The sequence below is a fragment of the Pteronotus mesoamericanus genome, unplaced genomic scaffold (genome assembly GCF_021234165.1).
Source record: "Pteronotus mesoamericanus isolate MK-2021 breed Mesoamerican mustached bat unplaced genomic scaffold, CSHL_Meso_final contig_20, whole genome shotgun sequence".
Classification (NCBI taxonomy): domain Eukaryota; kingdom Metazoa; phylum Chordata; class Mammalia; order Chiroptera; family Mormoopidae; genus Pteronotus; species Pteronotus mesoamericanus.
The window spans coordinates 13,184,688-13,200,952 of NW_026555085.1; the positions used below are offsets into that span (position 1 = coordinate 13,184,688).

The 16,265-nt window shown below is 54.8% G+C and overlaps 1 protein-coding gene across 2 annotated transcripts; it reads left to right on the plus strand.

Moving 5' to 3' along the window:
* The first annotated feature begins 449 nt into the window (after positions 1-449).
* Positions 450-13,318, plus strand: VEGFA (vascular endothelial growth factor A). Of its 2 annotated transcripts, none has more exons than XM_054569421.1 (8): positions 450-549; positions 2,042-2,090; positions 5,166-5,362; positions 6,099-6,175; positions 6,533-6,562; positions 8,411-8,482; positions 9,628-9,759; positions 11,609-13,318. In XM_054569421.1, exons 2-8 carry the CDS (start codon positions 2,060-2,062, stop codon positions 11,628-11,630), a joined length of 561 nt encoding a protein of 186 aa, XP_054425396.1. In that variant the 5' UTR covers positions 450-549; positions 2,042-2,059; the 3' UTR covers positions 11,631-13,318. The 2 variants fall into 2 exon arrangements, with proteins under 2 accessions (XP_054425396.1, XP_054425395.1); XM_054569420.1 differs by lacking the exon at positions 450-549 and adding an exon at positions 626-677.
* Positions 13,319-16,265: the final 2,947 nt, after the last annotated feature.

Genomic DNA, 16,265 nt, shown 5'->3' on the forward strand with positions numbered 1-16,265 from the left:
CTCTCCAGCCCCATAGTCCAGGGAAAGGATGACCTCTATCCGAGATGCCAGGTCAGGGTGCCAGGGCCCACCGGCTGCATTGTCGAGACTCTACCTAAAGTCCCAACTTAGTGACAGTCAGCTTCCCTCCCTTCCCCCACACTTCCGAGTGAGCCGCGAGTAAGCTTTTATGCGAATGGGTCAAGGGAGGGTTTAAAGAGTGTCATTACCCCACTTTACACAGTTTGGAAAAATGGTTTGAAATTTGCTGTTAAATAGTGCGGAACTAACCCTCCCTGAACCTTTGAAAGGAGCTCCTGCCAGCCTTGCAAACACTTTGTCCTAGTGAAATTAGACGTTGGAGCAGGAGCAGGTGGTTTTTTGGAACTTCAGACTTCCCACCCAATATGATTCACAAAGCCACCTAGGAGGTCATTTTTCCACCTCTCCCTTAGACCTTCCCTCAGCCCGAGATCCCTTGGAGAGAGGCAGAAGGAAGGAAATGGGCTGGGGTCCCTGCTGCCACCTGAGTTCTTCAGACCCTGGCACAAAGGCCTCGGCTCCAGGCCTGTAAGTAGGGGGCGGGGGGAAGGAGTGGCCGACTGGCCACAGTGTGACCTTCAGAGGCCCCCAGAGAAGGGCACCTGGCCGCTCCCTGCACAGAACTGCACCTCCGTGTGCCCCCTGGCCTTCGAGGGGTATGAAGTTTCTGTTCCCTTTCCTGGCTGGGACCCAGGAGGAGTGGAGGGTATACCTGGTTGGTAGAGGGAAGCTAGGAGATGTCCTGGGATGGGTGAGGGGCTGAGTTGGAGACTGAGTGGCCCCTTAAGGGAGCTGCGATTGGAGACTATCCAGCTGGGAGTCTGGAAACTGTTATCTGACCTTGGCCCTGGGGGCAAGGCTGGGGGACCTGAGGTGCACCGGGGGTGTGTGGGAAGGATAGGGAGCCGGACAGACTGTAAGACTTCCTCTCAGTGGGTCTGCTGTTCTCTGGGCTAGGAGGTGGCTCTGCTGTTCAGAATCTGCCTGAAAGAGGGGCAGGTGGGTGGGCAGTTGGTGAGAATTGGAGACCCTCTGGAAAGGCTGGGAGAAGTCTTTACCCAGTGCTGTCAGGCCCACGTGGTTGGGCTTGTTGACCTTCACAGCTTCTGGGGAGAGGAAGAATCATCTGGTGGGGGTGGGGAGGGATGGGGGAGGCCTCAGGCCTTGGTAGTACAGGGGGCCCCCTAGGGGCTGGGCAATGCTAAGGCATAGAAGGCTTCCCCTGTGGCATTTGAGGAAGGTGCCCAGGTGAGAGGGACTTGCGGACCCTTTCAGCCTGGGAGGGAGGAGGAACCAGGGAACAAGATAGGAAAGTGAAGCTAGAGGTGTAGGAGATACATTCAGGCCCTGGTGAGATCTGCGTATGGGGTGAAATGGGGCTCTACCCTCCCCCGGGGCTTCCTTCCAGGTTTTACCCTCCAGGCAACCTGTGGGTTTGTTGAATATTCCTGAAGCCTGAAGAGTCTGGAGGGGGGAGGGTGGTTGGTGCCCTTCAGTCCTCTGCACCCCCTCCCTTCCCAGCAACAGCTCACCCTGGTATTTGTCATGTCAGCAGGAGAAGGTCACCATGTTGTTTTTCTGGCCCCCAGTCCTTCCTTCTTGCCCCAGTCCAAATTTGTCCTTTTTGACCTTAATACTTACCTGTGGCTTTGGACCAGGGAGTGGGGTGGGGGGTGCTGAGAGGATTCACTTCTCTTAGCCCGGCAGTGGGCCAGTGAGAATGGGGAGAGGAAAATGTGGGGAAGGGGGCGAGGATGTGGGTATTCTGCTGTTTTCCTACTGCATTTGGAGCAAACCCCCCGCCCCCGCCATATCTGGTCAGTCTTTATCTTCTTTTGCTTCAGAATTGGAGCAGTCCAGGGGTGGTGGGTGGGTGGGCTCCGTGCTTTGGGGAGCCTTGGAGAAGCCAGAGGCTGTGGGCTGGGAGGGCCGAAGGCTGGGAGGAGGGAGCAGGGGCAGGGTGGCTAGGCCTGTGTCTCCCTGCACAGGCGCATGTCTCACTCTTTTGTTTTGTCCTCAGTGGTCCCAGGCTGCGCCCATGGCAGAAGGAGAGCAGAAAGCCCACCAAGGTGAGTCCCCTGACCCTTAGATAGGGTCCCCTGACTCCTCCCAGAGTTGTGTGGGGAGGCCCAGTTCCTTCTTTTACGGTCTGTGATAGGGATCAGGAAAGGATGAGATTAACCCTTCATTCTGGAGGACTCTCTTTCCTGTTCAGGCTTCTCTTAGGGATAGGACTTGTGGCCTTTGTCTTCCGTTCTTTCCAGTAAAGTTTTCTTTGGAGAGGGAACTGTGAGCACAGACCAGGAAGACAAACAATGTTCAAGGATCCCAGGTGTCCATCTGTCTCCCCAGGGAGGATGGATACTCCGTGTCACTTCCAACCCAGCATGTCTCCCCAGTGGGGCCTTTGTGGAGGGGCTGTGACACGTCCAGAGACCTGGCTGTGCGTGAGCTGGAGGTGCAGAGGGCCCAGTCTCATGGGATCCCATCCCCCAGTTTGCATTCCTTTGGAGATGGAGAGAGAAAGCCCTAAGGCCTCCCTCTGCCCTCCTGGTGGAGGAGGTTTGGGTGCTGTGAACTTCCTTCCTGGGCCAGCAGAGGGCTGACTGTAGCACCAAGGCGCCCCGCCCCCCCTGCCCAAGCCCCGCCGGCCTGCCTGGCCTGCCTTTTGTTTGCCTCGTTTGGAGTAAGGAGCCTCCCATTTCTCTAGGGATGTCCAGGCTCTCTCCACCACTGCATGTGGCCTCTGCTCCAGCTGCGGGGAGGAGTGCCCAATGCTACTTCCCCAGCTCCCCACCTCTGAGGAGGGCAGGCCCTGGGGTCTTCCTCCAGGTCACTTTCCCTGACCTAAATCCCTTAGGCCCAGCCAAGTGGCCAAGGGCTGGTAGTGATGCACAGCCAGTTTAACCTCCTTCCTGGCCCAGGGCTTGGCTTTCTGGCCACTCCAAGGCCTGGGGCACTGACAAGCCACCCGCTCCCAGTGTTTCCACCCGCTCAGCCTCCTGGTGGTCTCTGTGGCCTGGGAGAAGCAAGACAAATGGCCTTTGTTTGTTGGGGAAAATTGTCTTCGAGAACTGAGGAAAACCACGGAAACCTGAGGGTGGAGTGCGTGTGTGCCTGTGCTCCCTGCCACAGCAGGACGGCGGTCTTCGGAGGCAGTGGCTAGGGTGCTAAGGGTGCTGGTGAAGGTGCCCCCTTCGCCTCCCACAGGCCTTAAGGATTCTAGGGAGCTTTTCCAGGGAATTCTCATCCAGGGTCTTTTACCCTCAGCTCTCAGCCACCATGGCCCAGGCCAGACTATTCTGCTCTCCTGTCCTGGGTAGGACCTGTGGCCCTGAAGCCCGGGCTGCCTCTGTCCCCAGCCATGACAAAATATCAGAGGTCAAGACTTCTTGAGTAGTCATCTTCTTCAGTATAGACTTGGCTTAAAAAAGGACTTCTTCAGATCCCTGGTCTTGCTTGTACCCTATTTGATGACACTTTAAGGCTTTTGGGGTTGAAGAAGAATTCTGTGTCCACGGCCTGGATAGGGGAAGTAGAGACGTCAGGCAGGGCCTGGGGCTGGCTTGGGGGCCCTCACTGTTCTCTTCTCTGTTTCCATACCTGTGGCCTCCCCCACCCACTTCCCCTCAACATTCCAAATTCTCTTCAGCCCACCTGTGGTAAACACAGCCGCCGGGCTCCTCTTCTTTTGCTCATCTGGAGTGTGGAGGGAGGGGAGGCTCAGCTCCAGTCTCTCGGGAGAGGCAGCCTTGGTGAGGTTCCAAACATTGTGTTACCTGGGCTAAGAAAAGGGAGCTTGTTTGGGGGGCTGGAAATGGAAGACAAAACCCCATATTTCTGCCTCTGTTTCAGTATCTTTAGAGATCAGCCCAGCCCACTTACATGGATGTGCAGAGTCTGAGGCACAGGGAGGGAGGGACTGGCCCATGGTCACACCAAGTCATGGCCGGAGCCCTGCCTCTCGCTGACTGGGTGCTGCTCTTTCTTCCTGTCTAAGGGAAATTCATTTCAGGGACAGGATTGCTGCGTGTGGGGGGTGGGAGGCGGGATGTGATAGGGAGTGGCAGGCTGGGCCACAATTTGGAGTAGTCATTCCAGAGTCCTGAGTTTATTTATTCTCAAGGGCCCGCCCCTGTGGCCCAGAATTACCCCTTCATGCTCCGATGCACCTCAGGCTCCACCGCCAGCCTGGGAAGCTGTCTTTGCCCTGGTCTCCCTCCAGATCAGCTTCTAGATGTGCTCCGTGGCTGCAGTGGCAGCACCGTTTTTTCCATGATGCAAGCAGTTTGCCCTCTTGGGCGGGGTTATCGGTGGCTGGCAGCGCCTGCACTGCATGCCCGCCCACTGCCACCTGCTGATTCCAGGCAGCCCTGGACCTGGGCTAATGCCCCCTGCCCCCTCCACCTGTGTCTGGGGAGGGGTCTTGCAAGTGACAGGGTGCCCTAAAGCTTCCCCTCTGTTTTCCTATGGCAATGGTTAGGGAAGGCTTTGATGTTCCAGCTGATTTTAACTCTACCACTTACTAGCAGTGTGGCCTTGGGGCAAGTTACTCAGCCTCTCAGAGCCTCCAGTTCCACACTTGTAAAATGGAGGTCCTACTGGAGCCTCACAGTAGAGAATTGTTTGAGATGGAAGCTATAAACTGCTGGACATGGTGCCCACCCCACTATATGTTTGGTGAATGACTGCCGGCAGGTTGGTAGGGTATGGCAGTGGCTGTGGAGAGGTTGTGCGGAAACGGGGAGCGGGCTGGCTGTTTCCTTTTTCATGGGATGCTTAGAGCACCCCAACGGGTATGCTCCTACCCAAACCCTCCCCTGGCAGCAAGGTAGACCCAGGAGTTAGCTCGGCTGTCATGGTGAGGCAGGCGGATCCGATATGGCAGGCCACCTCCCTCGGAAGCTGACAGCATCCTGTGATCTTTGGCACAAGAGCAGGCCTTCAGCAGTGTTGATAGACAGCTTAGGGGAGGACTTCAACCACAGTTGGAGGGACTTAAGTTAGAATTGTGGACGGGCTTGCCCAAGAGTTGGTCTTCTCACAGCAGCCCTGAGGAGCGGCCTTAAAAAGCCGGGTGGAGATAGGGGTTGGCCATCTTTTGTGTGACCTGCTGGTCTGATGTTTCATCCCCTCCCATGCAGTGGTGAAGTTCATGGATGTCTACCAGCGCAGCTACTGCCGCCCAATCGAGACCCTGGTGGACATCTTCCAGGAGTACCCCGACGAGATCGAGTACATCTTCAAGCCGTCCTGTGTGCCCCTGATGCGGTGTGGGGGCTGCTGCAACGACGAGGCCCTGGAGTGTGTGCCCACAGAGGAGTTCAACGTCACCATGCAGGTGGGCACCTGTGAGGAGGAGGGGCAGGAGGACAGTTGAGAGGAACAGCCAGACTTGCCTTGTTCAGCTCCTGACCCTGAGTCAGTCCGGGAAGGTGTGGGGGCTCTTGTCACTCTGGCGGAAGGGATACCTGCTTTTCCCAGTCCAGGTCCCCAGCAAGCCCCAACCGCCTCCTCTTCCTCCCTGACCTTTGCCCCCTGGGTTCAAGAGGAGGGTGACATCTGAGATGGGAGCCTGTCTTGCCCTCCATCCCTCTTTGGGGCTCTGTTTGGGAAACTGGATGAGCATGGTTTGTGGAGCATTTCAAAGCCAGTTTTTTGGTGCTGCCTGGTGACAGGGTCCATATCAGCCTGGACAGGGCGGGCGGGAGGGAGCTCTGAGACCCCGGGGTGAGGGTCTCTTGGGTTGCGACTAGGGGTCAGGGTGAGGCCCAGAGGGGATGAAAGGAGGGGAGGGATGGGGAATGGCAAGAACCTAGGACCTGAATTCCCAGCCTGGCCAACCCTAGTAGCCATGTCTGCCCTCAAGAGGAGCAGGGGCTCCTTGAGGTCAGCAGGGTTGGGGGAGTTGGGATGGGCCTGAGGCTCTTTCTGGTAGAGCCCCCGGTCCCCCTACCTCCACCACCCATCCCTGCTCTGCAGAACCCCTCGGTGCTGAGTGGCAGGAGCCACAGGGGTGTCCCATCTGGGTATGGCTGGCTGGGTCACTAACCTCTGTGATATGCTTTCTTTTCTAGATTATGCGGATCAGGATTCACAAAGTCCAGCACATAGGAGAGATGAGCTTCTTACAGCACAGCAAATGTGAATGCAGGTGAGGGTGGAGTCACAGATTTATTCGTTCAGAAAATGTCCGTCTGCTCTATGCTAGGGTTAAGCATATTCCGCTTGTTAGCCCATTTCCACCTTTCAGCTGTGTAGCCTTGGGCATTTCAATTTTGCTTCAGTGTGCCTCAGTTTCCACATCTGTAAAGCAGGTACAATAATAGAATGTACCTCATAGCGTTGGTATAAGGATTGAGTCATATGTAAAGAGATTAAAACTGTATGTATATCATAAATACTATATTAAGTTTTCTGTTAATATTGGTATTGTTATTGTTATCATCATCACTAGCATCGCCATCTGAACCACTCTCTGTTTTGTTCTTTTCTCTTTTACCCACTGCAGACCAAAGAAAGATAGAGCAAGGCAAGAAAAGTAAGTGACCATGACTTTAGTTCTCCTTCTCCTTGCCTGGTTTTCTTGGTTTGGGGCTCTTGGCTTCCTCTGCCAGGGGGTCTGATAGCTCCACTGGGTCAGGGAGTTGGTCCCATGAGGACATGTGGTGGCAGCAGTGGGATGGAGCAAACTCCAGGATTATGGCTCTAGACTTAGAAACAAAACCCAGCTTGGAACCTGGAGCCTGGAGCTTTCTTTGGGAGAGCCGACGCGTTCCAGGTCTCCAGCTCATCCCTGGCCAGCACTTGCGGTTTGGTGTGCAAGGGGCAGCATGAACACTGGCTCCCGGGCTTGCTGCAGCCTCCCGCCACCCACCCACAGTGGGGAGAGGGAGTGGGTGGCAGAGAGGCCAGCTCTTGTGCGTCAGGGGAAATGGCCTCTCTGGTGGCTCCTGTGGCGGTGCAGTCGGCTTTGGGGCTGGCCGGGGTGTTTTCTTGGTGCATGCCCTCCTTGTGGGAGTGAGGCAGGCCGAGACCCTCAGCCCTCTTGGCCAGGGAGAAAGTTGCTTGAACTGAGTTGGTCATTTTCTGAGGTTTCCATTGCCCGGTGGAGGGTTGAGAACAGGATGGAGCAGGGGCAGAGGGCAAGGTCTGGGGGCAGTGAGCCTTCAAGGCAGGGTGAGCAGCTCGCCTGGGGGGATGAGTCTGCAGGAAGTGCCTTCCCCTCCCCACTCCCCCACTGTCCTTTCTGCCCAGTGTTCTGAAGACATCGAAGCCCTCTAGGCCTCGACCCCTTGCCTCTTCTTTAAGTCCCCAACTTCCAGGATTTCTCCGGCTACTAGAGAGAGGGAGGGAGGGAGGGAGGAAGGAGGGGAAATGGGTGTATGAGTGTCAAGATCCTCCTCCTTCTAGCATTTTCTCTCAACAAGAGGGAACAGCCTTGCCCCTCTCCTCAGCCCTTTTCCCCTCTTTCTTCTGTGGTAGACATTCTGAGGAACATTCTCAGGGGTCTGTCCGCTATTTCCCTTGACGGCAACAGGCTTCAGCCTGCCCCCTTTGCCCATTCCCCAAATGCCTGCTTTGCCCACAGGGAGAGTGAGGGGCTTGCCTGGGCTCAGAAGAAAGTCTGGTGAGATGGTGTAGCAGGCTTTGACAGGCTGGGGAGAGAGCTCCCTGCCAAGCGACGCCCAGGCCTCTCCTCCCCACGCCTCCCTAACTCCCACTCCACCCTCCTGCCAGCATGCCTGGGGCTCTGAGGACACACAGCCCCACCTCTCAGCCCAGGTTATGGCTCAGGCGGGCTGATGCCTTTTATGTGCCATCCTTGGTTTTGTGCCAGCCCCCAGTGGAGCTGCTCCCCCACACTCACAGAGGCAGGGCCTCTGGCGAGACCCTTTTGCTATTGCACTTGGAAATGAAGACAGAAGGTGCCTGAAGCACAGCCAACAAGCCCCCCCCCCCCCCCCCCCCCCCCGCAACCACCCATCAAATCAGGTCTCTGACCTCACCCAACTCTGGCGTACCCCCTGGCTGTTAGGGTCAGACTTACACAGGGTTGCTGGGCAAAGGGCCTGGCCTTGGCGCTTTGCCCCCTGCCTGGGACCAGGAGCCACCGTGAGCATGGAGGCCTTTGGGGCCTGTGCACTCCAGCCAGCCTCTGCTCCGCACCAAAAGCCTTGCCCGGGGCTGGGTTTGCCACCCCAGGGTGGCCGAAGTGAGCAGAAGGAGCCACCCAATGCTTGCGGCCCCAACTCGTGTGTGCGTGCAAGCTCTTTCCTGGAGCCTGCCTGCCTCCCACCCCTGAGCATGCCCTGTACCCTACCTTCCTCACAGCTTCTCTTCCTCTCCCCTGCCCCCACTCCTCTGGCTCTGTTTTTTTATTTTCCAGAAAATCAGTTCGAGGAAAGGGAAAGGGGCAAAAAAGAAAGCGCAAGAAATCCCGGTATAAATCCTGGAACTTGTACGTGGTGCCTCTGCTGTCTCATTCCCTGGAGCCTCCCCAGAGCCCCGAGTCTAACTCCCGCTCACAGGACCTCTTAATCCTCCACTCCTCTGCCCTCCCTCTCTCCCCCCAGCTGTTATCCTTCCCTCTGCCCCAGCGTCTCTCTCTCTCTCTCTCACACTCCACTAATTGGCACCAATGGGTAGATGTGGTGGCGTTGCTGGTCCCAGGCTGGGGGTGGGTGGGTAGGCAGAGCGGGCCTGGAGGAATCGGGGAGGGAGCTCTGGCTCGGCTGGGCACTGCCTTTCTCTCACCCACTGGGCATTGGTGGCGGGCCCATGTTGGCATGGGTGCCCGGCACTGGTGCCTGCTCGCCCCACTGATTTCACTGCTCTAGGCTTCTGTGCATGTCTGGAAGCTGAGGGTGGTGAGGAGGGCAGACGTGGTGTGAGGAATGGGCTTGACTGACATGAGGCAGCTTGTTGTTGGCTGGAGGAGGAGGTTGGGTGGGGTCAAGCACCATCTGGTGCCCCCTATCTTGGACTTGGAGCTCCTGGAGGGGATGCCCCTATTCCAGCCCAACCCATGGCACCCACGGAAGCCTCCCTGTAGGGTGGCAGCTTCCTCTGGGTTGGAGGCTGTGGTGGGCCCTGCTCTGGGCCCTTTGGCCACCAGTGGCTGGGCCTGTGGACAGGGCCTCTGGGCTGAACCTGTTGTCACACCGTATTTCAGCCCACCTTTGGTGGAGGGGCCTGGGTATGAGCCCTCACACCAGGAGAAGGCAGCCCCCGATAGCTGTCCCCAGCAGGCGAAGAGTCAGGTGTGCTCTTTTTGGGGCAGTAACTGTTGGGGCCCTGTGGACTGAGACTTGCACGTGTCCCCTTGGGACAGCCCTCCCCTTACGGCGGCCCTTTCCTTGCACTCTCTGCCCGTCTGTGTCTGCCTCTTCCCTCGGGCAGGCTTCCTAGCCAGTGCTGCCTCTTTCCGCCGCGCTCTCTGTCTTCCACTGTAGCACTTGGATCCTTCCAGGGCATGGAAGGGTGTGGGGTCCCACAAGCCAGGTGGGGGCCCTGCTGCACATGTGTTAGAGGGTGTTGCATGGTTTTTTTCTCTCTCTCTGCTGACGCTCTAGCTTAGATGTCTTTCCTTTTGCCTTTTTGCAGTCCCTGTGGGCCTTGCTCAGAGCGGAGAAAGCATTTGTTTGTACAAGATCCGCAGACGTGTAAATGTTCCTGCAAAAACACAGACTCACGTTGCAAGGCGAGGCAGCTTGAGTTAAACGAACGTACTTGCAGGTTGGTTCCCAGAGGGCAAGAGAGTCAGAGAGGGGCTTCACACAGAGATGGAGAGAGAGAGAGAGAGAGAAAGAAAGAGAGAGAGAGAGAGAGAGAGAGAGCGCGCGCGAGCGAGAGAGCCAGAGAGAAAGCGGGTACCTGAGAGGGGCCAGCTGCTTGCTTGGCTTCTAGCTGCCTGCCTGGTGACTACTACCTTCTTGGCTCTTGCAGTGGGTGGCAGGTGCTGGCCTGGCCTGACAGGTCCCCTTCAGAGGTTGTCTTGATTGACTGAGTGGGTAGACTGATGTGGCTTAATGTGGTGTGGACGCAAGCTGAGTGTTGTGTCCTGTGGTCCTGCTCACGGTGGCTGTTGGTCCTGACATCGTGATCACTACCTTCGCTATTAATATTGAGAACGCTTCCCGGTATGGGAGATGTAGCCAAATACAAAGCACAAACACCCTCCTTGGGGGGCTTCGCCCTCTGAAGTCTGTACCACCTCAGCCTCTCTCCACAGGGGGCAGAGGTTGAGCCTTTCCTCATACTGGGGCTCTGGAGGGTATGGGCTCTGGCTGTTGGTTTAGCGGGGGTAGGAGATTTAACATCTGGGGACAAAAGATTTCTTTAATACGCTAGTAGTTACGGCAACAACCCCTAAGAGCCCACAGGTTTCAAATGCCCCAGGATGAATGGTGGGGAAGGCTAATGCCCACTTTCCTAACATCAGTGAACTAACGCTTACACGTGGGCCTGGTTTTTATGCACCTGTGTGACCCCACCCCCACCCCCCCAAGGCATCTGTACCTCTCTGTTCCTTGTCTACTGTGGGGATCAAGGAAGTGTCAAGTGTGTGAGTGAATACATGGGCAGGTTCGGGGGGTGAGGGTCAGGAGCACAGGGCCTTGGCAGGTGGCCGACAATCTTTTGGTGCCTCACCTGGTGTTTATACCTCACCTGGCCTGTGCTCAAAGGTGGGGAGCCCTCTGGGCCAGTCTAAGAGTCACCCAGGGAGGAGGGGCTTTTATGGGGACAGCCCAGGCAGGGCCAGGGTGTCCCCTGGCTAGTCCCATTGTTTCATTAACAAAGCCCTTGGAGTGTGGCTACCTCTTCCCACCCCTCATACTCCTTTGGCTCGTGGGTGTTCAGGGATGCTGGGGACCAAGTCTTGGGGTGTTGCTCTGGAGCTCTGTCTGTCTTGGTGGTATGTGAAGACAGGAAGTGTGTACTAGTGTTGGCGGTGTGGGCTCAGCCTAACTCCAGGAATGGATGCGGGATCTCCACGCCCCCTGGGAGCCTGGGGGCAGATGAGGGACTTGCCGTTTTAGGGTTCTGTAGAGATTATTCTGTGGAGAGGCTGTCCGGGATGGGGGTGTCTGAAGTGACCTGGGAGCTAACTGAAGGTACCTCAGCTTCCGAGACCTCCCCCAGGCCCTGACTTGGCGGGATGGGGAAATTCAGTACCCCAGCTAGAGGCTTAAGATCCATATTCTCAGACTCAGAAGGGCAGGCCTGCTCTGACCCCCTCCTTTCCTTGAGAGGGGAAAAGACGATCAGCCCAGAGGCAGGGACAGGATGAGAAACTTCTTGGAGTCCGTCCGCTTCAGTGTGAGTAGCACAGCCACCAATTGTCTCTCCCACCCTACGTGAAATATCACATTGGAAAGGAGAAGGCAGCCTGGTACCCAGGGCCTGCTGCTGCCAGCGAGCTCAAGAAAGATGAGGCCTGTAGCTGAGGCTGGGAGGGTGGGCGTGGAGAAGGGAGTTGCGTCCCCCGCCTTCCTGGGCTGCAAGGAAGGGGAGGCTGCCTGCCTCACCGCCAGATCTCGTCACCTGGCCCTAACCCCCAGCCTCTGTTTTCCGTTCCCTGCAGATGTGACAAGCCAAGGCGGTGAGCCAGGCTGGAGGAAGGAACCTCCCTCAGGGTTTCGGGAACCAGACCTCTCACCAGGAAAGATGGATACAAAATGACTGATACAGAAACCACGCCGCTGCCACCACACCACCATCACCATCGACAGAACAATCCTTAATCCAGAAACCTGAAATGAAGGAAGAGGAGACTGCGCAGAGCACTTTGGGTCCGGAGGGCAAGACTCCGGCAGAAGCATTCCCGGGCGGGTGACCAAGCACGGTCCCTCTTGGAATTGGATCGCCATTTAATTTTTCTTGCTGCTAAATCACCGAGCCCGGTAGAGAGTTTTATTTCTGGGATTCCTGTAGACACACCCACATACATATGTTTATATATATATATATTATATATATAAAAATAAATATATATATTTTATATATATAAAATATATATATTCTTTTTTTTTTTTAAATTAACATTGCTAATGTTATTGGTGTCTTCACTGGATGTATTTGACTGCTGTGGACTTGAGTTGGGAGGAGAATGTTCCCATCCAGATCCCGACACGGAAGAAGATGGGAGGAGAGACTCTAGCATGATCTTTTTGTCCCTCTTTGGGAAGCCAGCGTCCCCTCCCTTGCCTGGGAACACGCAAGGCCAGGGCATGGGGGCAAATTTGGCCTGCTTTTGGGAACGCCGACAAACCCAGCCCTGGTTCCGAGCCTCTACCCCAAGCCAAACGGACAGTGAGACGGACGACTGGTACAGGGACGAGGACGCTGGCTCTGACCGGGAGTTTGGGGAGCCTCAGGACACTGCTGTGCTTTGGGGACCCCTTTCGTGTGCTGCACGGGCATCTTACCCCCAGGGGCACTGCCTGGAAGATTCAGGAGCCTGGGGAGCCTTCACCGACTCTCGCCTGCCTCTGAGATGCCCAGGAGGCCACTGACAGATGTCCTAGTGGAGAGAAGAGAGACACTGGTGGAAGAAGAGCAGCCCGATGACAGCTCGTTGTCTGCGGGAGGGGCCTCTTGCCTTGGCCGTTCCCCTGCTCCCCTTGCCGGGTGCAGCCCAGGGGGCCTGAAGTCCTCAGACCATTGAAACCACTAGTTCCGTCCCCCAGGAGACCTGGCTCTGTGTGTGTGAGTGGTTAAACCTCCTCTGTCCCCCATCCGACCCTTCCCGCGGCACAGAGAGGCAGGGCAGGATCCATGTGCCCACCATGGAGGCAGAGAAAAGAGAAAGTGTTTTATATACGGTACTTATTTAATATCTCTTTTTAATTAGAAATTAAAACAGTTAATTTAATTAAAGAGTAGGGTTTTTTCAGTATTCTTGGTTAATATTTAATTTGAACTATTTATGAGATATATCTCTCTCTTGCTCTCTTCTTGCTCTCTCTTATTTGTACTGGTCTTTGTGTATAAAATTGATGTTTCCAGTCTCTCTTCCCTGATCGGTGACAGTCACTAGCTTGTCCTGAACAGATATTTAATTTTGCTAACACTCAGCTCTGCCCTACCCTTTCTTTCCCCTGGCTCCCACCACACATTCCTTTGAAATAAGGTTTCAATATACATCTACATACTATATATATATTTGGCAACTTGTGTTTGTATATATATATATGTTTATGTATATATGTGATTCTGATAAGATAGACATTGCTATTCTGTTTTTTATATGTAAAAACAAAACAAGAAAAAATAGAGAATTCTACATACTAAATCTCTCTCCTTTTTTAATTTTAATATTTGTTATCATTTATTTATTGGTGCTACTGTTTATCCATAATAATTGTGGGGGAAAAGATATTAACATCACATCTTTGTCCCTAGTGCAGTTTTTCGAGATATTCCGTAGTACATATTTATTTTTAAACAGCAACAAAGAAATACAGATATATCTTTAAAAAAGCATTTTGTATTAAAGAATTTAATTCTGATCTCAAAGCTCCTCCTGGTTTCTCCTTCTCCATTGAATCTTTGTTCCAGACTTCCTCCTGCCCCCTTTCCCTCCTCCCTTGGGGAACATAAATGTGACATTTATTTGAGGCCTGGGAAAGGGGTCCCAGGTGTGTGTACAACATACGGCATAAGGTACCTCATTGTGCTGGGGGCCAGAGTACTTCCGTCCCGGCTGGGCTGGTCCTGGGGGACCTGTCCGTCCTGTGCCATGACATAGCGGGGCAAGGAGCACTCTGGGAATGGGGGCTGGAGAGAGAGCCCGGGGCTCCGCAGTAAGGAGTGCCACCTGAGGGATCGCATGGTCCTGGCCCTGCACCCTTGGTCAGGGGGGGATCTGGCCGTGTGTCTGAACCAGGAAGGGGGAGGGCTGGGCTTGGCTGTGGGGCCTTGTTGGCTGCAACAGGCTGGGATTGAGAAGGACGCTCATGGGGGTCTGGACCCAGTATATACTTCAGTTTTACTTAGTCCTGGAGTTCCTTGAGCCCCTGGCAGATAGACCCATAGCTCTGGTTGCCCCGAGGGGTCTTTTCTCCTCTAGTCCTAGGAAAGGTAGACCCTGTCTGGGTCTTGGGCATGTACAAGCAGTGCTTTCAAACCCATTTCTTTTATGTTGGGCCAGCCACCACCACGCTAGGGCAAGGGATGCTGTTAGGACTAAGACAAATCCCAACCCTCACTGATCTGGTGAGGGGACACAGAACTATAAATACATGAATAGAAAAGCACATAAAATATGATGGGGGCATCTGACCCAGCTTGGGGGTGGGGGATGTAGTGGGGGTGGCAGGGTCGGGGGTCTTCTCATGACGTTACGTCTGGGCTGGCCCTTAAAGAACAAGTGGAAGAAGACAGGACAGGGAAGGGAGGGAGACAGGGTTGAAGTGGACATCCCAGGCAGAAGGGATCGTGTGAGCAAAGGCGTGGCAGGAAGCGGCCACGGGTGGAGGCTGGAGTCATGGGGAGCCGGCAATGCCGCCACCAGGCCAGCGCCCACAGCCTGAGCAGCAGCTGAGGAGTTTTAAACAGGGAGCGGCATTCCAGCAGGGCGGCAGGCGGGGAGGCCAGCCGAGATGCCGCGGGTGGTGGAGACTTCCGTGACTGTCGGGGAGGGCGCGGCGCCTCTGCTGCTCCTGGCTACACTGTGAGGAAGACTGGAGGCAAGGTCGCTGCCCTCACTGGAGATTTCGTTCAAGTAAGCGCTCCTTTCCAAGGCCCTTTCCACCTGCTGGTGCTGACACTGGGTGACAGTGAGTCCACACACCTGCCCCGTGAGGTGGGGGCTGTCACCATCCCGAGCAGATTATTTGCCTGGCCCTCCTGACAGGTTTCCTGATGGTCCTCTCGCCTCCCTTTAGTTGCTTGATTCTCACACAACAGGCAGAGCGAACCTGTTAAAATATGAACCCCGTCATGTCGCATTTTGGCTCAAAACCCTGCAGAGGCTATGTTTTACTCAGAGAAAAAAGCCAAGGTCTGTACAATGGCCTTAAAAGGCCCTGCAGCATCCAGGCTGCCTTTACCTCCCTGACTCAGTGACTTCTGATCCCCTTGGTCAGCGGCTCCAGCTGCACTGGCTTCTCTGCCTCAAACAGCAGGCAGGCTCCCTCCTTGGGGCCTTTGCACTGGCCGTTCCCTCTTCCGGGAGCACTCTTCTCCCAGACCCGACTGCCTTCAAGCCTTGTCGCCTTCTCAGCGAGGATGCCTTGGCCGCTGCGTTTGCAGTGGACACCCTTTCTTCACTCTGTACTCGGGATCTTCCTGTTCACCACCGCTTTGCTCCCATAGCATATAAAACCTTCTACACATTGTAGAACAGAGTCGTCCAATAGAACTATAACATGAGCCACATATGTACCTTAACGTTTTCTAGGAACCAGATTTTAAAAGATAAAAAGGAACGGGTGGAATTGATTGGAATCATACATGTCACTTAACCCCAACATATCTAAAATATCATTCCAACATCTGATCAATATAAAAATCTTTGAATCTGTTGTGCAATTTGTTCTTATTGCACACCTCAATTGGGAGTAGCCACACTTCTAATGCTCAGTACACACATGTGGCTAGTGGCCACCATTTTGGATAGTGTAGCTCTACAATTTATTTGCCCTTTGGTCTTTCTCCCCCCATACCCATCACCACCAGGATGCAAGCAACACGAGGGCAGAGATTTTTGTCTGTTTTGTTTCTTGTTTTGTCTCCAGCTTCTAGAACAGTGCCTGGAACCTAGAACATACTCAATAAACATTTTTTAAACCGAGCCCTGGTAACTGAGGGTTTTGTCCCAAAACTGTGAGGGCGGATGAGGGCTGGCACTGGACAGAGTGGTTGGTGGAGGGGGCTGTGACAGAAGGGATTCTGGGGCTTTCAGGGAGGTGGGGATTGGAGGGGGATGGGGGAAGGGGAAGGGGGCTCAGCACTGGTGGCGTTAGAAAGAAAGGCCTCTCCGTCAGTCCAGGCCTTGTCTCCTCCTTTTAGCAACCCTCGAGTTGGGGCTCATTATTTTGCTTGGCAGAGGTGAAGCTGGAGGCTCAAAGGGGGTAAATAACCTGCCTGAACATTTACGTACAGCCAGTAAATGGCCAAGGCAGAATTTAAACCAGCTTTCCTGACTCCAATTCTAGTGCTCTTTCCACCACACCACAGTTGCCCCAGGCTAGGGCAGAGCATCAACAAATAAAAATGGATCGTCTAGACTCAGTACA

What these genes read in the sequence shown, in the direction of transcription:
- VEGFA (XM_054569421.1), top strand. Translation starts at nt 2,060, where the DNA reads ATGGCAGAAGGAGAGCAGAAAGCCCACCAAG. An exon ending in CACAGCAAATGTGAATGCAG is followed by an intron (nt 6,176 to 6,532) that starts GTGAGGGTGGAG and finishes TACCCACTGCAG; the next exon opens with ACCAAAGAAAGATAGAGCAA. An exon ending in CGGTATAAATCCTGGAACTT is followed by an intron (nt 8,483 to 9,627) that starts GTACGTGGTGCC and finishes GCCTTTTTGCAG; the next exon opens with TCCCTGTGGGCCTTGCTCAG.